This window comes from Pseudorasbora parva, chromosome 14, assembly GCF_024679245.1.
Source record: "Pseudorasbora parva isolate DD20220531a chromosome 14, ASM2467924v1, whole genome shotgun sequence".
Classification (NCBI taxonomy): domain Eukaryota; kingdom Metazoa; phylum Chordata; class Actinopteri; order Cypriniformes; family Gobionidae; genus Pseudorasbora; species Pseudorasbora parva.
In genome coordinates this window covers 15,793,566-15,815,810 of record NC_090185.1, presented here as the reverse complement: position 1 = coordinate 15,815,810, position 22,245 = coordinate 15,793,566, and the positions used below count along the sequence as shown (strand labels likewise).

At 37.3% G+C, this 22,245-nt stretch overlaps 2 protein-coding genes across 2 annotated transcripts in view; one reads left to right on the top strand and one right to left on the bottom strand.

The window, feature by feature from the left end:
• Positions 1 to 6: 6 nt before the first annotated feature.
• Positions 7 to 22,245, bottom strand: part of cenpp (centromere protein P) — a 55,437-nt gene continuing 33,198 nt past the window's right edge. Inside the window, exons 7-9 of the mRNA XM_067415627.1 lie at positions 759 to 838; positions 497 to 588; positions 7 to 145 (exon numbers count right to left, since the gene is read on the bottom strand). Coding sequence (XP_067271728.1) covers positions 27 to 145; positions 497 to 588; positions 759 to 838 — 291 coding nt within the window. The 3' untranslated portion in view covers positions 7 to 26. The remainder of the gene's footprint in view (positions 146 to 496; positions 589 to 758; positions 839 to 22,245) is intronic.
• Positions 8,748 to 21,477, top strand: ecm2 (extracellular matrix protein 2, female organ and adipocyte specific). Its single transcript, XM_067415624.1, has 10 exons — positions 8,748 to 9,433; positions 12,698 to 12,956; positions 15,668 to 15,856; positions 15,958 to 16,683; positions 16,910 to 17,025; positions 18,269 to 18,404; positions 18,569 to 18,726; positions 19,004 to 19,143; positions 19,989 to 20,315; positions 20,598 to 21,477. Exons 2-10 carry the CDS (start codon positions 12,707 to 12,709, stop codon positions 20,764 to 20,766), a joined length of 2,211 nt encoding a protein of 736 aa, XP_067271725.1. The 5' UTR covers positions 8,748 to 9,433; positions 12,698 to 12,706; the 3' UTR covers positions 20,767 to 21,477.

Genomic DNA, 22,245 nt, shown 5'->3' with positions numbered 1-22,245 from the left:
CATGTTGGCTTGTGTTTTATGACCTCTCACAAACACACGGTTCTTATCAAGGCCTCGATTGACGCTTCCACCCCGAGGATCTGTAGCAGGCTCTGAAAGTAATCCGAGCCGTTTTCCATCACTTTTTTGGTGTCCATCTCTCGAGCTGTTAAGATGGAAACAAAACAAATCATTTTAGTTCATTTTACCACATGCTAAGAAGAAATTGTTCAAGTATTACATAAGAAAATTCTTTAGCAGTCAAATTATAACATCAGCAAAATATTTATATTTGACTGTCCATGACTATTTGCAAGTTTCTCTGTTTTATTCCACTAATGCAAGTTAGAACAGCTAATTGGTGACATCTTGATTATTAAAAAAAAAATGTTTTCTGACGTTTTCAAAAGACATTTCTGATGTTTTCAAAAGGCATTTGAAGATGTTTAAAAGGATGAATAATATAAACCCTGATGCAACATTATCCCTTATATAATCTATATTTCACTCGTCTTACCCTGATCTGGCATTTTCAGCAAGAGCTCAAGCGTTGGTTTTACCACTCCTTCCTTTGACACATCGATCTTCCAGAATATGGTCATGGAGATCCTGAAAAACACAGCCATTGACTCAAGCATGTAATCTGTAGATATCAGTCATGGTAACCAACCATATAAAGGTACAAAAACCTTGCAGCCATATGTCCAGCTAATGGAAGGCAAGCAGCAAAAGTTATGGACTGCATTTTCCATTTCATTTTCTCAGCTGATGCAACCTACCCGGGAAGTTGAGGACTTCGTATAATCATGAGCTCCGATCTGCATCCTTCTGTAAGGCTGACCACGTCTGGGTACTTCTCCTGCCAAACAAACCACTCATGTGTTAAGGGAATTAAAAGTCCGGACAGATTCCATCTGACCCACAGCAACCTGGTTCCAAAACACTGGACGATATTAAACAAAATATGTGGAGACATTTACATAGAGGATTATGTAATTGTAAGTGGAATCATAGCATTTGCTCCATAACAAAGCAAGAAAACATGAAATCACAGTCTGAGACTTTCAGTATGAGGACAAAATGTTGATGTCTTAAAGAAATAGGTCAGCCAAAAAATGTCATTATTTACTCCCCAAACCAGTTTGGACTTCATTCTTGCAACACAAAATCTATATTTTCAAAAATGTCCTGATAACCATTTAATTTGATATTCAAATACGACACCAAAAAACTAGTCCCTATGATTTGAGTGTTATATAAAAAAGGGCTTGACATCAACTCCAGCCAACCGCGTGTCAATTGTAGTTTTAAAAAGGCGTCTGAAATAAGTGCAACGTTGTGTTGTCAAAAATACAGATTTTCCGATTGATACCGAAATATCTGAAGCTCTTCCAATACTCAATTTCCACAGAATACACAATACCAGCTGCGTTTTCTCCCTCTCTAATCTCTCCGACGGCGAGTTGACACGCAAACCCCTCACTCAATTTATTTGGTCCAGATGAATATTGTTGGTTTCACAGGGCTTTAATTTCGGTGTAATAATTTTATTCTGTGCATAATTTTATTATTTCCCGAAGATTTTGTGCTCGCATATAAAGTTGCCTCAGTACTATAGTTCTTTTTCGCTGCTTATTGCACTTAAAAAGTCAAATACACACAAAATAGTATCAAAATGCCAGTCAGAGAGTATTCACGTAAACACAGTTATGTTTTAAAGTCACCATGAAATCAAAATGGACCATTCTTATTTTTTATGTAATATTGTAGTGCTTTATTATAAATTATTTCTTTGCACTTCATTATTTAAAAATAATAATAATTTGCCCTCATAATCTTTAATAAAAAACATTAACCTTCCATCGCCCTCAAAACAACTTCCCTTCATGTCATGTGCTATGGCGCATCTATCGTGGTCTGTCTCATTTCTGCCTCCATTTTGTTAGCAAAGCCCAACCACCAACGAACAGTTGGATCAGTTCCCGAAGGACGAAATCAAGCCCTGCCTACTTTTTTTTCCCATTTCAGAAACGTATACGTCACAATAGGAAAAAAGGACAACCGCGACTTAAGTTTCATGCTGACTTAGGTAAATGAAAACTGTTGAGAAATACGACATGTGTAACAGTATAGTGGATCCGTGCATCAGGTTTTAAAGTAACAGCAGCCTAATATTCCTGCTGCCAAATTATGAGAATATTCAAAATATCTATATGGTAGTTTTTCCCCATGGTATCAATGTCAAAATTGTGGCCAGTGGAAATGCTGAGTGGCTAGTAACATTGGAAAACCACTAGCCACAGTGGCTGGTGAGCAAAAAAAGTTGATGTCAAGCCCTGCATTCGATCCTTTTGTTAGAAAAGATCCCTAAAAACCATTATTCAGTGATCATTTTTCACTACAGGGAGCTGTCTAATTCATGAATCATTAAGACCAGTTTTGTTAACTGGATCAACTGATGACCTGTAAAGATTGTACTCGATTATTTATATTTAAAAAATCTATAATATTTCACAGAATAAAGGTATACAGGTTTGGAATTAAATGAGGGTGAGCAAATAAAAAATGTCTTGATTTAACGTTAACTATCCCTTTAATATTTCAGGTGTTCATAAGTCATAAGTCATTTAATAGTTATGCCTTCAGGGCTTTAAACCACAGAAGAGAAAATCGAATACACAGAGCCGACAGTAAATAATAAAATAAAAGAGTTTCCATCTCTCTGTCTTTTGCCGAAACCACTAAATACAGTTTGAAATGATAGCCTTACACTTAATTATGTATTAAACATAGAGAAACGGCTTTAACAAGTAATTAAGACATCTAATTAAACTACTCTTAAAGGCAACCCCTCATTTGTCCCTATTTCAACTAGCTAATTAAAAACACATGATAATTCCCATAACCAGCCTTGCGCACCAAACCAACATGAGCGTCACAAATCCCTTAAACAAATCCATCAGACTTTCCCATTAGACATCAAAACTTTCCAGATTTTTTTCCCAATTCCCACATTACACAGTTGGGACATGCTGTCAGATAAACCATTAACTTGATGTTTCCTCTGGTAAACACTAAGACTTTCTCTAACAAGTATCCCGAAACCTGTCTGAATTTGTGACTATTATGTTCCTTATGGCCCTGTGAAGAGACTAAACACTGATACGTTCTCAAAGTGAGCTATTTACATTTTTTTGTGCAAATGTTTATTTTTACACATACACAATGACTTTAGTCAGTCAATGAGTTATGTAATTCATTACAGCTTTGCAAATCGCTGATTACAAACTTTGGTCACACTTTAGTTTAGGGTCCAATTCTCACTACTAACAATTATCTATGACTTTTGCATTAATAAACTAAACCAAAAAACTGTAGAATAAAGTAATGCAGAATAAGGCATTAATATGTGCTTTATAAGTATCAATAAATGAATGATATCCTAGTTATGCATGTTAATAAGCAACTGGTTAATAGTGAGAATTGGACTACTATGTCAAAAGTATGCAAAAATCAAACTTGGAAGAATATATAATCATTTATTTAAGTAAAATATGGCTTAATAACAGTACTTATGGAAAACATTAAAATTATGCATTAATTTAAGCATGGTGTATGCTTTTACAAATCTTAGTCGGCATGCAAATGTTTTGCTTATAAATTGTATTATTTTGTTACATTAAAAATAGCATTTTCAAACACTTTCACCTCCTCATTTAATAACTTCATGAAGACATTTGTGGCTAGTTGTCTGCCAACTTAAAATGTTCAACAATTATTCAAAAAGACATCACTGTTTTTGGTAAATGTGTCACAAGTCTGACCAAAGGCTTCAAGGCTTCCTTTCTACGAAGCCATTAATTTAGCTTCCTTTAAACAACCCAACCATTATTTGAACTCTACCTCTATTGTCTGATCCTGGAACGACATGTTATACTCCCCACGGATCCCTGTCAACAGTTATTAAAACACCAGACAGAACAACCAGAGTCTCTTGTTCAGAAGCCAATGCTGTCTGGATGTTTGGGATTGTCTACCTATGAAATTGAGTTGATTGAGAAATCAGAAAATCTGGATTTTTGGGATTCCTTCATTGTGAGATTCTTGAAAGAATCAGGTTAAGTTTAAGAAACGCAAAGCATTATTTCATTTGCACCAAGGTATGTTAAAGAGTGGATGCCCCGAATCTGAAACGTTAATCTGAGCGCCTCGAGGGTGATTTTGAGGCACCCAAAAGGAAAGAAACATAAAACCGCTGACTACACACATGCCACTGCTGAGTACTTAAGCTCTCTGGCACTACATAAAATATTCCATTATGTTAAAAGTTCCATAAGGAAATATAGTAAACCAGATGCTGAAGCAAACCGACATTACCGCAGTGGAAAAAGATGTCTGAATGCAAAAAAAATACAATCCAACCTTTTGACAGACATTATCATGGTGCTAAGCATGTGTGTGAAAGTCTTCTGGGTCTCAAAGTACATTTCAAATGGTCTGTGACATTATACAGACTATTCTGACCAATGGAATTCTCCTGTGGAAAGAGTGTTTTTTTAAAAGACAGCCCAAATTCAACATCCTCTAGTGAGCTGCTTCAAGAAAAGGAGTGCAACATCCAAACAGATCTAGAAGAACGTCCAACCCTCATAACTTAAGATGTGAACAGTAAGTGCGGCAATGCATGAGGAATCCAACACTAAGTAGCATTCACAAACCATTTTACTTCCATGATGAAACAGGATATTGAAAGAAAATGTAGGGAGGGACTGGTAGTTTCAAGGGATGGGATTGAAAAATAAGAGTACTTGATGACATCAGCCATTTCAGAGGTGGAGCAACTGACCTTATTTGATTAAAAAGTAGTGAAGATGATCTTTTCCTTTGGAATCATATACGCCAACGAATAACTCACAATTAAGACCAGGAACATGTAGTATAAGGAAAGTACATGCAGACTGTACAAACAGTGAACATTCACAGCTGTTCATTCCAGTTGGTTGAGTCACAAAAATCTCCAGCCATTACCTGATGGCAAGTCAAAACATCTTAAGGTGCTGAAACATCTTACACCATTAATTTCACACCCCAGTTAAACACTCTTTTGATCTATGCCTTATGAAACTAATCTCCGTACAGTTCTGCAGTTCTGAAGACTATGCTGTAAAAACATTTGTATATTGTTCAAAGTGATCCCACATACACATTACAACTCTTAGATCCCATACACCACTAATATTTTCTATAAGATGTTACAAGGAACAACAAAGAACTGATTGTGTAAGAAATCAGCTTTGGTATAAGACTGGAAATGTTTACCATTTAGATTCTCATGAGATAAAAAATAATAATAATCTAAATGCAAGACATTTCTGGAAATTGTTTTGTTCTGACAGCTCTGGCATTATGTCTTAAACTCTCCTTAAAATCCATCTGCTAGTTTGTCAACACTTGGCCAGAAAAAGGGTGTAATTTCCATTCATTAAAGGCTATATGGAGTTTATTCAAAGTTCTTAACAAAAATGTCAAACCTTTAAGAGCATAAAGAGTATTTTAAATACCTTTTTCATAAATGTTTTCCATTCGAAACTGTTAATATTTTAATTTATAATCAAATTAAAGGTGCTGAAAGTTCTTTTTTGACTGTAAGAATAAAATACCATAATGCGGATAGTTTTGAAACATGCTAAGTTTACATACTTGTTATTCAAAGTTATTTTACTTTGAAATGTGCATTCCGTGTCGGAATGTCTGTTTGTGTTTTGTTCTGTGTGACCAAGCCCACTACAAATTAATCCAATAGTATTTTGTCAGTTAGTGGAAAACAGCGTATTGCAGCTATGGAACCCAACAAATAAACTACACAGAATCTACCCAACCTAAAAAGCCTTGGCATCCATCTAAAAATATTGATGAATGGAAGCATATTAAAAAGAGGATAAATTAACTCATCAACTTAAAGTGTGTAAGTCTCCTCCTCATCTTCCATTGTCAACTGTGCAATTCGCTTCTGTTGAGTTTCCTCAATTTGGCAACCCACATGAGTTTTGAGGTTGAAAAGAAGAGGGTGGGAACCAACTGTTTTATATATTTTGAATTTAGACTGCAGTACCCATTTCAGCCACTAGGTATCAATATTACATACTGCACGTTTAAATTTAATAAGTGTGCCGTCATGTAGTGCAACTGCGCCTCCTGCGACCCGAATTCGATTACCAGCTTGAGGTCGTTTGCCGATTCTGTTTCCCTATCTCTCCACCGTATCGTTTCCTGTCAAATCTCTTCTGTCCTAGTCAATAAAGGCACAAATAGGCCAAAACATTTTTTTTTTTTTTTAGATAAATGGGTAAAATCGTAATTCTGTACATTTTATACAGCACTTTTCTGGGCTCTCAAAGTGCTTTACATTGAAGGGGGGAATCTCCTCAACCACCACCAGTGTGCAGCATCCACCTGGATGATGCAACGGCAGGCAGATTGTGCCAGTAAGCCCACCACACACCAGCTGACTGGTTAAGAGGAGACCGAGTGATGAAGCCAATCAGGATAGGGGATTATTAGAAGGCCAAAATCATTTAGATATCTATTTGATTACTGAGAATGAAAAAAAAACTTTCAGTCAAAACACTGTTTAAAATCGCATTATATTTGTTTAACTATTTCCCTGCCAAACATGGAATTTTCAGTTATTTGTGAGGAAACACTTCCCGGCCAAAAACAGATTGTCCAGGATTCCACTGTCAGACACTAGGGGGCGCTATTATGCATCTTCTGGATGAGTACTGAATCTCCTGATCAAAAACAAAACGCATGTGAGGAAGACGCAGTAAAACAAGCGATCGTATGTAATCATATGCATATGAAAAATAACGTGATCATCATTAAAGGGGGGGTGAAACACTCAGTTTCAGTCAATCTTGAGTACCTATAGAGTAGTATTGCATCCTTCATATCTCCGAAAAGTCTTTAGTTTTATTTTATTTATAAAAGAAATATAGGCTGTACCGAGTCTTTCCGGAAAAAAACGAGCGGCTGGAGGCGTATCGTGTGGGCAGAGCTAAAGAATGACGAGCACACCCAAAGGGGTGACGTCCTCAAGCGTGGAGAAACCCAAGTATGCTATCGACCGGATTCAGCTAATACGTGATCCAGAATCAGGCTGAAATAAATTGAACAGGAGAAACAGCAACAGCAGGACGTCCGTCTCTGTGGTATGTACTGTATTTATTGGCCTTTCAACATTTGTGTGTCTTTACTCGCAGTTTATGAGGACATGATTCGGTTTATGGACTATTGTATGCGACTTAACCTTAGCAGTAGCAAGCAAAACGGTTTTGCACGTCAGACTAGTGTAACGTTATATAGAACAACAATGGAGTAACGTTAACCTTTAGCGGATTTGAATGACGAAGCACGCGATCGTGTCGTTTACTGATGTTTACTCACGCGACGAGCCAACAGCACAGACATTTGAAGCAGTTTTACTCACCGGCTGCTTCCAAAGCAGGACCGAACCTTTATCGCTGGGACCGCTCCGGCAAAAACACACTTCTTTGGTATGATTTGGTGAAGTCCTGTGACAGCATTGACCGTGGAAATCCGCAAAGTGTGAAGCTTCCCGTAATTTCTGCGTTCAAATCGGTTCAAATGCAGCGCTGCCTTCCGGGAATGCTGTGCTGAAGCATTGATATCACCCATAGGAATAAAGTGGAGCGGGAGCGCGGCGCATCATAAGCGTTCACGGACGAGTGGATCTGCATGTGAGCGAGTGTTTATAGGCGTGCATTTCCTCTCTCGCTCTAGTCACGCACGCGCGCACCCTACCGGGAGAAGAGCCCGTACGGCCCATACCAGGAACTTCCGCTCTATTAACGTCAAACCGAGCCATACTCGAAAAAAACTCTCCGAAACTTGTGAGAAACCGGAAGGAGTATTTTTGACAAAGAAATACTCCATCAAACGTCCAACATTAGTTTTTGAAACTTTGTCTATGTTTAGGATGGGAATCCAAGTCTTTAACAGTGTTAAAAGCTGAAACAGCTTTTCACCCCCCCTTTAAACAGCATATGAATCAAAACTATCTAATGTTACTGAATGAAATTATGAGTGAGTTAGGACGAGCTACAGGACTGTGTTAGCATTAGGGATGTTGATGGACTCAATCTACTCCATCTGTGTTTGACCATTGCTCTGAATCTGATTTGGATACTCTTTCACAAAAACCTGATTTTCTTAGCTATTTGTTAAAAAAATATAGCTTTTTTAATGAAACTTACCCATATTCAAGTGTTGATTAAAAAAGGAATGCATGAAGCTAGAATAAAATGTTTGTTTGTTTGTTTGTTTAAAAGAAGAGGGTCAGTTCTTTATTTTGATATTTGGCATGCTAAGATATTCATTAAACTAAATATTCTATGGGCTATTACATTTTTGTAAAAATTGTCAAAAAACAATGGCGTTTTTTTAAACGCTAGCGGGGAAAGAGTTAATGTAAAATATCTTAAATATAAAAGTTGTGATAGATGACTAAAATTATTTACAAAGAACAATGATGTATCTGTAAGAGTGCAACTACACAAAGTATTCCAGAACACAGTCTGCCAAATACATTTTATATTCATTAATTTTATTATACAACAGTTAGTTAGTGACACGCAAAGCTTGATTAGCTTCCCCTGGGAAATATTTTCATTGGCAGACAAAATATATACAAGCTAACTGGCCAAATTTTGTCTAAAATGTTTGATATCAGCTTCTCGTGTGAATCAAAGCCATATTTATCTGTATCATACATTATAAAGATACTTTTTGTTTTAATATGTCCTTCTTTTGAGGCATATAAATGAAATAATGGACATTAGCTCATTTTAGCACACAGCTGCTTGACTACAACCCCTCCGTGTACAAAACTGTAAGGCGAGTTAGTTGAGATCTTTGTTTTCATCTCAACGTGCCCACCCTCCGAAATGCGAGATGGGACAGTCTCATTAGGCAGTAGGGGGTCGACCAATACAGCTAGAAAACCCGCTCAGAAACACCAGAAAACCAGTCCAGACACCCTCTGATCAGCTCATTCAAGCTAAAATCTTCAGCTTTCACACAATGCTTTTAAAGAGGTGGTAATGACAAGCAAGGTGCCACCTCTCTGTTTGAGTACAGTACCCTTAGTAGCCTAGTAATTAGGACACACAAAATCACCAAGTTCTTTTGCCTGAGAGAGGCAGTATCTTGTCACGACCCTCATTTGACTGAATCTTTCAGAGACAGAACTGGAGAAGTTCTGCCCGAGCGAGTCCCGACTAAACGCTAGAGCAGCCCCTGTCTGTTTTTGACATTTATCAGCCTTCTTGCTGCGGAGCAGACGCACACACACTTCTTGCGTTGCTGGCAAATCCCACAGCTTTTGGGGAAAGAGCGGAAATATTTGGCCTCACAAAACCGCCCGAAACCAGTGGTAACGTACAAATGACTCTCTCCTCTCTTTCAGCTCTCACCCTCAGTAATGTCGTAAAACACTTTGTGTACAACGCTAATTGTTTTCTTCTTCCGTCTGCGGGGTGCATGTCATATTTACATGGGTTTAGAGATGAAAAGTTTTCTTTGCATGCAGTTTGGAACATCTCCACTAAACGCATCAGGAGTGACGACAAAAGTCTTTTGAAATCGGTCTGTGTCATCGCTAAAGCACAAAGACACAGCTGCAGGATTGTAAAAGAACTTATAGCTTTACTGTAGCTGGTTTTCATTACAGAGTTGAGAGAGGGGGACCCTGTATCATGCACGCCCCTCCAGGATGTTTTTACTCATGGCCATATATTTCGCCCCTCTCGTTCTGTCTAAGCTGTAGGTTTTATAGATTCTTTCCATCTGAGCCTGGTCATCCTAAAGAGCTTAATTAAAACGCTTTTCCCCCTCGTCTACTTTTCTTTTTTTTCTCCATCTCACCGCAGCTCTGATTTAATGCTAACCGTATGACTCTGCCTGAGGGTCGGATTGACGTTTGTAGACGCCCACTGCGCACATATCAGCATTGCTCAGCTGTTGATTTTATTCTTGTTTCCCATTACTGTAAGTTTGGGTATTCTGTGTTGTCATCTTTTCCTTTTCTGGCTTGGCTTTTCTTCTGCAAACACTTCAAACTGTGTGACAAATGACAGAAAAAAAGGAGAATGAGTTTACCATTCTGAAATTGCTACTAGATTTAAAGTGTAAAGAGTTTCCATTCCTATAATAATTTAAACCTAAAATAACCATTCATTTACTGTTCTGCAAATAATTTTTAATGTAAACTGATAATATGTTTGCCATTAGGAAAATACTGCCAGATTTATAGTTTTTAACACAGTGTACATTTCCTTTACCACTCCACATTTTATTTTCATATTATATATATATATATATATATATATATATATATATATATATATATATATATATATATATATATATATATATATATATATATATATATACACAGCTCTGAAAAAAATTAAGAGATCACTTTACATTGAGAAATAATAAATATATATAAATTAAAATATTACCCCATTGTTCCAAATAGAAAACAATGCAGAGCTGTCTCAATGCAGACTTCAAGCAGAGCAAGTCTTTTTGTTTACCACTACCGCACTGATGCCTTCTATATTAACTTGCATCGTAGCCAACGAGTTGATAGGTGTCATCATCGTACAGTCAACATGCACGTCATACCAACATTAATTACATCCATGTTGCAGTGTGATTTGTAATGATCTTTTAGGATTGTTTAAAAGGGTGATGAATTGAGAAATCAACTTTCTCTTGAGCCTTTGATATAAAAAAGGCCATGGATATAAGAATATCCTGTAAGTGTCGGAGCTGAAAATTTCCTTGTTAGTAAAAGGAAAGCTTTTATAGACACCAGGCTCAGAAAATGAGGCTCTCAAATCAATGACGTATTAGAAGGGTGAAACGCCGCCTCTATGTAAACAAGACACAAGACACTGGATTTGCAGACATATTGAGATTAAAACAATTCTGTGCCTTCTATATTGGATACGACAGGAATGGTGCAACACACTAATGTGAGTAAAACATGTTTTTTTATATGTGATAGTATTGCATTGTTACAGATCGTACTGATTATGTTTACATGACGAGTCTAACAGAGTATTCCAGCACGCTGTCACAGGCTGGAGAATCCCTTATTTGTTGGTTCACTGCGATTCAGGATTTCCCAGGGCTCGCAAAGCCCAACGTCCCAGGGCTATGTGTTTTCCAGACGGGCCACCAAAACGTAAGCATGTTAGCAGGCCAGTGAATCTTAAATAGTGAAATAACATTAATTTCTTGATCTGCATTGTGTTTGAAGAGAGTGCGCAGTTTGCACTTATATACACAGATCGGACAGGCCAAGTAATACAATTTTTAAATAATAATAATAAAAAAAACACGGGTGGATGAGAAATAAATCATTGTGTTTGTTTGATAAATATGTTTTAAGACTGAGCCCATCAAAGAATTATTCCAGTTGCTGCTTTCAAAACAATCCATCCCTCATGTGAACTGTTAGGGGAGCAGAACCTCATTAAATATGCAAATCTTATCCAATCCTAACCGTGGGCATTTACTTCTAAGTCTTCAGTGCGGCACGCCCATCAAAACCCAGCATTTTGGAGAGAGCCTCAAAACCAGTGTAGAAAATAGCCTATTAATGATTAGTTATGATGTTTTTGAATGTAAAACCCATGTGAATGTCATAAGTTGACCTCAGACAACAGTATACTTTTTTTTTTTTAAAAGCCAGTTAATGACACATTTAAATTGTGCAGTCTGTACCGGAAATTTAAAATTCAGGATCTAGACTTTTAAGTGTCAACAATACACCCGCAACAATAGGTGGCACCAAATACGCTTTATTTTTAAATGTGATCAATAGAACATTTTACCAGTATTTGCTATACCTTCAATACAAAAATATTAATATGAAAAATATGCAGAATGAAAATAATTTTCAAATAAAAGCATTTTCTCTATCAAAAAGCCTTTTTCCAAAAGGTACATCTTGAAAAGGGGGGAGGGTTGTCTTATATAATTATTTGTGAAATGTACTAATTAACTCACTTTATACACACACGCGTGTATCATGCAAATCATATTTAGGTTCTAAAGGGAAAAAAAATTATGAGCTGCATTGTGGCTGCAACAAACTGAACTGAATGAACTGAAAATAAAAGCTATTAATAAAACTTGAAAACCATAATAAATAGCAACACATGTGTGCACATGGCTTTATTAGATCATTTAATATGGGACATCGGAATATCTGGAAACACTGACGTGATGACAAAATTTATACAAACTTTTCAAAAGAACCAATTTGCGTAAATGAGTCGCACTTCTCATCACTGGGAGTATGAGTGTCATCGAGTCCAAGTATGTTCTTTCTAAAATCTGTGCTATGATTGTTACAGTTGAACATAATACTTAGAACCTCCTGCAGTCCTCTAAACACCACTCATGACACACCTAAATAACAGTTTTACTCTCTTACAGTAAAGGTGTTAAAGGCTACTATTCCTTCAAAGCTGTCTGGTTTTCCAAGGTCAAGCTGTTTGAGGCTGGATCACCTGTGATGCCGTAACTTATCATTATGGAAATGTGTACGCAGACAGTATGCATTAACAGAGTTATATGAGGAACACGTAGGGCTGAGATGCCTCTGTGTTTTATCCCACAGGTTTCAGCCATGAAACTAAACCTGATTCTGGCACTGTCACTCTTCGCCTGTCTGACCTTCACCCTAGCAGAAGAGCAGAGACGTCCTTTTGGACGAGGTAGAAGACGAGGTGTTGGACCAAAACGAGCAAGAAAACAAACGTCAATTACAGCCTTGCAGCAGGGAAGATCGCCAGAAAGCAATGGACAAGATGGATCTATTTTCATTGAATCCTACAAGAACAGAAAAGAGCCAAAGCCAAACTACGAAGTGACTGCAGGTTAGTGTTGACAATAGCTGTTGACAATTTTTACTGTATTCATTTTTTTTTTTGTAATATAAAGATTAAGTGTGTGTGTGTGTGTAAGTTACTCTAAAAATATTTAAAAAAATAGAAAAGTGTTATTACTAGTACCATGGGAAAATTAGCATGTATGATTTTTTTATAATTTTTTTTAGATAAAGTAGATGTTGCCCTTTGACAGGTTCAAAAAAGCCATAAAAATCAAGTATACATTGAGAGTCTTGAAATTGCCCTAGAGGGTTTTAGATCAGAATGGTTAGTTTTTATGGTTTAGAACATAACCATTCTGCCCAGGGTGGTGATGCTCAGGACTGAATACTGACCACATGATTATACACTGGCAACATCTGACCCTGCAATTCACAAAACACAAACATCCGTTTGCACCACAGCAAAAGTGTGGATGATATCAACAACACAGTAAGTGTCTTTAGCATTAATGTCAATAACAGATCTGTAAAAAATAGAAAACCAGCACAAATGTGGTCAGTAAGACGCCATAAAAAAATACAAATAAAAAAATAAAGAAAGAAAACTTCCTTCCCATTAGATACATTTTACGACGGTATTGCTAGCATGTGTACACCATTATATGAGGAATTTGAATGGCTAAAATCGCTGTACATGAGAATGTAGGTAGAAGTACTAGATATTTGCCATGTGGAAAATAGTGTTGCGACAGACTGCTATATATAGCTGTTTTATAGCCAGATTATATGCATTATATGCAAAACACTGGGCCAGATGGGCCTTAATAGGTGTGTTAGCTTCCAAAATTGTCTAACAGCCCAGTACAAATGTGGCTTCTGTTGCCAATTGTTGCAATTTTTAAAAGTAGATTTTTTTCTAGTAATCACATTTTTTAATAATTTATAAATCAAATTAACATGATCGAAGTGACAGCCTTGAACATTTTCAAGGTGTCTTGGGAAAACCAAAATTTAAAAAAATCAAATTGATTAATAAAAGATTTATTATTTGCAACCCGTGCTGGCAAAATGAATCGCAAATGAGCACATTTTTAAAAAATGAGTTATTTTTTACATGCTCTATTAAAAAACCTTCAACATGATGTATGATTTGTTTCAATCAGAAAATTAATGAGCTACACCTGTTTGAAGTCGATAGAGTCAGCAAAGTAAATTTTGAGAAAAACTGAGTTCAAGTTTTCTGAAGGTTCCAAAACAATTTCACCTTACAACCTTAAACTCCCTGTTAATAACACCACATTTGACACACCAAGTCAAAACCTATATATCTACAGGAAAAAATATATATATATATATTAATATATATTAAATAAATATACATTCAACCACAATTTTGAGTGAAAAACATAATGAGATATATAGGGCCGGGACTCGATTAAAAAAATTAATCTAATTAATTAGAGACTTTGTAATTAATTAATCGAAATTTATCGCATTTTAATTGCATATAAATATTTGACCTGAGAACAATGAGAAGTATTTTTTCACATGTATTTTTAGTATACCATTGAATAATGAATACATAAGCTTAATCAACAAAATATTGTTTATTTATTTCAGTCTAGCAGTGCAATGTTTGCCATTAAGTTTAGCAAAAGCATATTTGTGATATTTGAGGCTCAGTGTGCTGCGGTGATACGCAAATTCCTTGTTGTTTAGCTTGCACACAACCATGCTCTTGACGACGCTTCCATTCTTTCATTTTTTAAAACAAAATTTCCCATCCACGGGGCCAAGCAAAGCAGTCTCATCAGCTTCTTCGTTCATGTTCACTCATGGTTTGTTGTTGTCGTGACTCCGGAGCGCTAGTTGGTGTTCCAGTATAATCGGTCCGTCGAAACTCGTTAATTGAAAAACGTTCCGCGGTGCAAAAATAAGTGCGGTTAAAATTTTTTTTTTTTGCGTAATTAATGAACGCGTTAAAGTCACATAATTAATTAATCTTAATTAACACGTTAAAGTCCTGGCCCTAGAGATATATTGACCTACTGTATAAGCAGTATGTTTTCCTCAACCAAACTTTCACTTAAGACATAAACAGATAATGTGAATACTTGGCAAGACAGATATTTTGAAATACTGTAATTCTATGTATATCAGGATCACGCAATATCTGAGGCTTCTTTCTACGCATGTGTCTGATCTCTCAGTCAGTGAGTAAGATCGTTTTGTTTACATCAGCATGAGTATGAAAATCGCATTTCATTGGTTCAGACTAAGCCATCGAGAATTCACTAAGAATCTTCATAAAGTTGGAGTGCTTTAAAATGATACCAAAATTTTGCTGAGTGGAAGCGCCAGTGGTTGAGAAGCAAGCAGAGGAGAAATAGTGCCATTTTCATGGAAAAGGGAAAGGTACTGCTCTCAGAAAATTTACAAATAAAGATATTTTTAGATGTTCAAATGCTATTTAGAGCATTGGAACCACTAGACGAGGGTTTAATGAACACTTTTTTTGTGAAAAGCTCAAATTGTACCAAAACTGACATTTTTCTCTGGTTTGGCTGTAGCTCGTATTTAGTGTATGTGCATTCCAACTCATGCTAGCACAGGTCAGATTTTGAACTAATTCTTTGCAGTGATTACATTGCAGCATTTGGAAAACTTCACTTCAATTCAATTTTGCACTGATTTGAATGAGTATGTATAAAAATCAATCACATTTCCAAATTCCTTTCGTGTTTGTAATTATTCCAGGAAAAACAGAGCACTGTGTATTTCGAGGCATCACAATGTACGATAAAACGGTGTGGTCGCCGAAGCCATGCGTGAATTGCCTGTGTTCCAGGGGTGAGGTGGTCTGCGACCAAATACTGTGTCCCGCCCTACAGTGCCAACTCAAATTCCAACGAATTGGAGAGTGCTGCCCAATTTGCATCGACCCAGGTTTGGACAAAGCATGGCATTAACACTGCCTGCCACATTATTTTGTATATTAATTGTTATGTTTGATCTTTCCTTATCTTATGAATGCACAATTGCCACAGTCCCAGTTGTCGATGCCCCAGAGTATTCCGGTGACTCTCCCATTCCCAACGATCCCACCGAGCCCTATATCGGAATATCACAAAGTCAAAAAGCAAGGAAAGAAAGACAAAAAAAGGATGAAGAGGAACGAATTCGCAAAAAAGACGCTGAGCGAAAGCAGAGAAAGAAACAGAAGAAAGAAGAAGCCGAGAGACGGAGAAAGTTAAAAGAGGCCAAAGAAGCCAGAGAAAAAGAGGAGGAGCAAAGGAGGCTACGAGAGGAGGAAGAGGAGAGAGCGGCCGCAGAAGAGAGGAAAAGAAGGATGGAAGAACAGCGGAAGGCCGAAGAGGACAGGGCTCGTAGGCTAGAGTTAGAGCAAAAAGAAATGATGAGAGCTCTGGAGGAAGCAGCCGAACGTGCCCAGGAAGCACTCCGCGGGGACGAGGCCACTGAAGACGAGGACATGGTTTGGTTGAGGGGAGACGTTTTTCAAATGCCACCCGTTTCACCAACGAGAACAGCAGGTCCTCCTATCTTATCTCTCCAAGAGCCAACCGAACCAGACGAGGAGGACACTGAACCAAGGGAAGAGGAACCAGAAGTAGTTGAGGAGGAGTCTGAGAGGGTAACCACATTGCTGCCAGCAGGTTGTTCGATCTCTGATGTCACTATCACCTGTGAAAATGCTAAACTGATGGGTATTCCTCCACTGTCCATCCCTGAGCTCAAATCACTCAGCCTACAGGGTGAGGAAGGTCACATCCCCATGTAACCCCTTTACAGGTCGTGGAGAGATACTGGAATTGAATTGATACTGAGGCACTGAAATGGAACTTAGATCACTTACCTAAGACACATGCAAGAAATTAAGCCTAAATCAGTACATATGCCAGTGTTTACACAGTCCATGTCTATGTATACAGATCCCAGTGAGGCTGATTTTGATAACTTGTCATGATTGTGAAATTTCAGGCAATGAAATCAAAACCATCCCAGCTGGAGCATTTAATGGCATTCCCAACCTAGAATGGATTGACTTGGGTAAAAACAAGATCTTGTCCTCTGGCATAGACCCTCAAGCATTTAAAGTAAGTAAAAGTACAAGTTTGCAGCATACTTCATCAGCAATAAACAGCCTTTTTTTCTTTAGTGAGAAAAACATTTTGACCTCTCAAATAATCCAACTGCAATTTGGCTTGTCTAGTCAAATTTGCAATTGTTTGGAGAACAAAATGTTCACGTTTCACACTTTAACGCCAAACATTTGGTACAAGACTGAATAGCTGAGGTGCAAATATTGTGTATGATCATACTATTTAGTTGCATCAGACTTGAGATAAACTGATCTTACAGTACCAAGCCTTGAATGTTGCCAATAAAGTGATTTTGACAATCAGCAAGGCATTTGACTAAGGCTGCAACGAAAAGGCTAATCTCACATAATGCAGTTGGAATTTTTTTAAAGTCTGCTTAATGTAGAGACGGACAGAAAATATTAAAAGTGCAAATAATTGGACATCGTTGACATGAAAACAGACCCATTTTGAGTGTAAATTTGCTAAGTTAGACCGACATGTACATTGATTAGCTTGTAGGATCATACAACATTCTGGCAATTGAGATAATGTTCCTTTCCATTGCTGCCTCTTGTTCAGAAAATCATATGAACATTACTTCATGTCTTCCAGCTGAACTTTAGTTGAATTACAGAAGCAAATTTTTCTTCCATAACGGTTTAAAGCCGTGCAAAAACAGTACCATCTGCAAACCTGACAGTGCTAAACTAAACTTTTTTCCAATGTTTTGCTCTGTTCATTGCCATAAAAGTTTCACAAATCTTGCTCTAATACAAACACTATACCTACTTGTACTTGACACTTGTAGCCATGACTTTTTTCAAATAAAAACAAAATTCCATGGCACATGTTCAAGTGAAACAACAGAGGGTATACTATGCTAGTCTTTCCTATTTTCACTGGGTTCTAACCAGTAGAAATATGCCCATCATCTGAAACAAATGATGAAGTTTTTGAAAAATACCTAGCACCAAGACTGTTCAATTCATCAGAAAGCTTGGAGTTACAATCAGATATGATAGAAATATGGCAAATGGAGTCCAAACAGCTGCTCGTTTAGTTAGCTTAGGGACTGATAACCATGAAAACATTTGCATCACAATCATACACGTCAGCATTAATAGGTATCCAAAACATTGCAAGAAAAACAAAGTGTAAAACTTTCACTGAAGGATTTCAAAAGCCTATTGAATATGACCTTTATTTTTCGCACCTAAAGATTGATGACGTGATTTTTATGTAACTTTTTTTTAAGGGTCTTAAATTCCTGTCTCGCCTGTATATGGATGGAAACCTTCTGGAACAAATTCCCCCTGAGCTCCCATCAACACTCCAGGAACTTAAGATAAATGAGAACAATCTAAAAGAAATTGAGGAAAACAGCTTTGAAGGTAAAACAGTTACGAAAAATTGCTATGTATAAAGGTTAGCATAATTGGAACATCTATAAAAATACTGACATTTAATCAGCTAAAACTAGCATGTAATGTTCCTTACCTAATGTTGTACTATGAAAACACAATATTTTCACAAATTGCTTCATAATTCCTGGAAGGTCTCAGCAGTCTGGTTACTTTGGAAATGGAGGGGAACTTGCTCAGTGAAGGTAATGTGAATCCACAGGCCTTTAAGCCCCTCAAAGAGCTGACTTACCTTCGGCTAAGCAGAAACCATTTCCGTACCATTCCTCAGGGTCTGCCTTCATCTCTACTGGTAAGTTTTGAAAACTATTCTGCAGTCAAGGAACATCAAGAACTAGAGAAACCCCTGATTTAGTCAAACAATGTTTTTCATTTAATTGCACTCAAATTTGTGGGCTACAAATCAGCAATGGTTTTACAGTACCTGTGGGAAACCAGTGGCACTAAACAGCAATTATGGCAAACCAACACCACGACTTTACCACAGAGTCATTTGAAGCTGCTCAAAATGTAATTGCTTAGTCAAGTAACAACTGTATAATGTACTTTATATTCTCTTTGACGTTTAGGAGTTGTACCTTGAAAACAATCTGATTGAAGAAATCTCTGAAACAGCATTCAACCACACCACAAACATCAACGTCGTTGTGCTACGACATAATAAATTAGATGAGTCAAGTATTGGACCTTTAGCCTGGATCAATCACAGGTGTGTGTCTTCAACCAGGTTAACAATGGAACCAATATTTAGCCAAATGTTGTTCACTTTTGTTCTATTATAAGCCTAATTTGCATGCTAATAACTAATTTGAAGATTACACTGAAACAGCTGACATTTTAGCACATTAAGCCTCTGGTTACACTGGATTGTGGGTGCCTAGTTAATACATGTTTGCACCAAGCGGCAACCTCCCGCGATCTCTCTTGAAGCCAATACGGAAGTAATGTAAACTGCAATTCCTCAACTGGCCACTAGGGACAGGCTCCAGAAGGGAGCAGAATCTCATTGAGCCCCATGTTAAAATTCTCAACTTTAAAGCAGAAAAAACATGTTTACAGCCTGGTACAAATTGTGGTTTTGGCTTATAAGGCTAATGTTGATCTTCATGACAACTCTGAGGGGGGTGAATTTTTTTATAACTCATTCGTTTACGTTATATAAAGCCTTAAGGTTCTGCATAATTAAGGGCGTGGTTACAAGTGGATAGCCATTTATCCGCCGTCTATAGTTATTGCGTCACCTCAGCTCTGCGCACATCCCGCCTTTTTGCCCATTTTCTGTTATCCGGGAGTGACACGCGTTGACCCGCTCACAAGATGGCAACGCCCAGCTCGCCCCTACTTTAAGCTTCAGAACGACTTATCAGAATCCTATTGGTGACGTCACGGACACTACGTCCATATTTTTTTACAGTCTATGGTTTGCACTGAAATATTGCATGCTAAAGTATTGCAAAGTTTCATGAAATAGTCTTTTGGAAGAATTTGGAAGAAAAAGTTGTTTGTGTTTTTTAAACGCATGAACACTTATTCTACTTTTTATATACCTAAAAGGAACCTGGAATCTATAGATCTCTCACACAACAACTTCTACCTGGTTCCATCCTTCCTGCCAAAGTCACTGGTTCATCTGGTTTTGGCTGGGAATCAGATTGAACGCATCCCAGGATACGTGTTCGCACACATGGAGCCCGGCCTTGAGTACCTCTACCTCTCATACAACAAGCTGGATGGTGACGGTGTTGAGCCAGAGTCATTTTTTGGCACCTTCAACTCTATGACAGAACTCTGTCTAGACCATAACCAGCTTACGTCTATTCCCATGGGAATTAATGAGATGACAACGTTACATTTCCTACGACTTAACAACAACAAAATAAGGTACACCACTAGCCTCCTGCAAAGATTAGCATGTCTAGTTTATCATTTTATATGTTAGATATAAAAAAAGACAATTTCCAGACAATTTATCATGAAATTAGTTTAGTTTCCTTCCCATTTGGCAAATAACTGTTTTCATTTTAATGTCTGTGCTTAATACAACATCCCAGTGTAGTAAGAACAAGAAAATTAACCCAAGATACATTTCCTTAAAAAGACTACCACAGTGACTTTTTGCAACATAAATAGAAATGTGAGATTGTTACATTTTTCATCCAACAGGCATGTGTCAGAAGACGCCATCTGCGACCCCTTGAATGACGATGACTCTCATCTAGTTGCCCTTCGCCTCGAGAACAATTTCCTTGACCCACGGAAAATCCCACCCACAGCTTTCTCCTGCGTCCGCTCCTACTCTAGTGTTGTTTTAAAGCCTCAGAGGATTAAGTAACTGTAATCTTGTCCACTATTATTATAAACCACTAAAAGCCATAAACATAAAACAAATTTGATTCCTTTGAAACGTGCAGTTATCATGAAAATATAACTTTTTTTTTGTCCCCAAACTATGCTACAAGAGACAATTCTTGCATTGATTCTCTGTTTGGCATGTTTATTTTGTTGTTGTTTTTAAATGAGATTTTATAAGCTTCCATTATAAGTCAAGATAAGACGAGACATGATCACCGCCTCGAGGATAGAGGCAGAATACTGCCGTTGTTTGCGCCTGTCTAGACGTGTCTTTGTAGGATGCATGGATCAACTGTACAATACAGCAAGAAGGAAAAAAGTAGCAGAATATAACTTTGTATTCTATGTTGAGATGTATCTTATTCTTGTCATAACAGTATTAAGTTTGTCTGTCGTAGTGAAGAAAAACAGGATACATGGCCTTTCTTAAGTGTTTATAAAAGAAGGCAGCCAAAATCAACCAGCTTACATAATGCATTTTTCGAATAAGAAAGGACCAATGCGGACGTTTACTACTGAGAGAACTGTGATGCGCAAATGAAAGATATCTACAAGGTTCAAGTCATTTAAGTGTCCACAGATTTGTATTTGCTTAGGTTAGAATTCAGTGGGAAAATCAATACAGCGTCAATAAAACAGTTTCCTATGTATTTTTCATTCATTTTAATCACAAAGTGAGTTAAAGTAAACTAATCACATAAAGTGATTTCCTAAAATGTCTATTGTACTTCTTTCTTAAAATATCTCAGTATGAAACATCTGTGATACGTTCAGCAGAAGTTCTGTGCTAATGTATCCACTGCAGACTGAAACATATTAATGGCCCCTGTAAATGAACTGACTATGACATCATAGTCTTCCACTCCTTCTAAGATTCTTCTAAGATTCCGAATTCTCACTACATCATAGCCAGTGAAATGTGGAAGATTACTGAAAAATGCCTCTGAGGTTGAATTGGGGTTTCACTGATTTCAGACTACAACTAAAATGAGAGGAAAGAATAAACAAAAAAATCCATCTCAGAAGCTTTCCATGAAGTTGTCCGTGATTCAGTGACTCAATGATTCATACTAGTCACATGGCTTTTATTTATTTTTATATTGGGGGGGTAAATAATCAACAGCTGAACCACCCCCTCATATTGTCTGGGGACAGTTAAATCTTGCTCTATATTTAGAGGACAAGCAAAGCAAAGCTGTGGAAAACCGCAAATATATCTCAAGGCTGCGCAAGTGTTTGCAAGGTCGAGACATTACCAACATGGTTTTGCACGTCATAACATAACAACAAATAAGATTGAGGGTGTGTTAGACAAAGGAATTACTGGTGCTTTCTGAAACATGTAAGCACATCCACACATTTCTACCTTTCCTGAACCGGTTCACCCTCACATGTTACGTCTGTAATAGTATCTACATCCTTTTAATTTACGGCACCAACTCGACATACCACAAACATT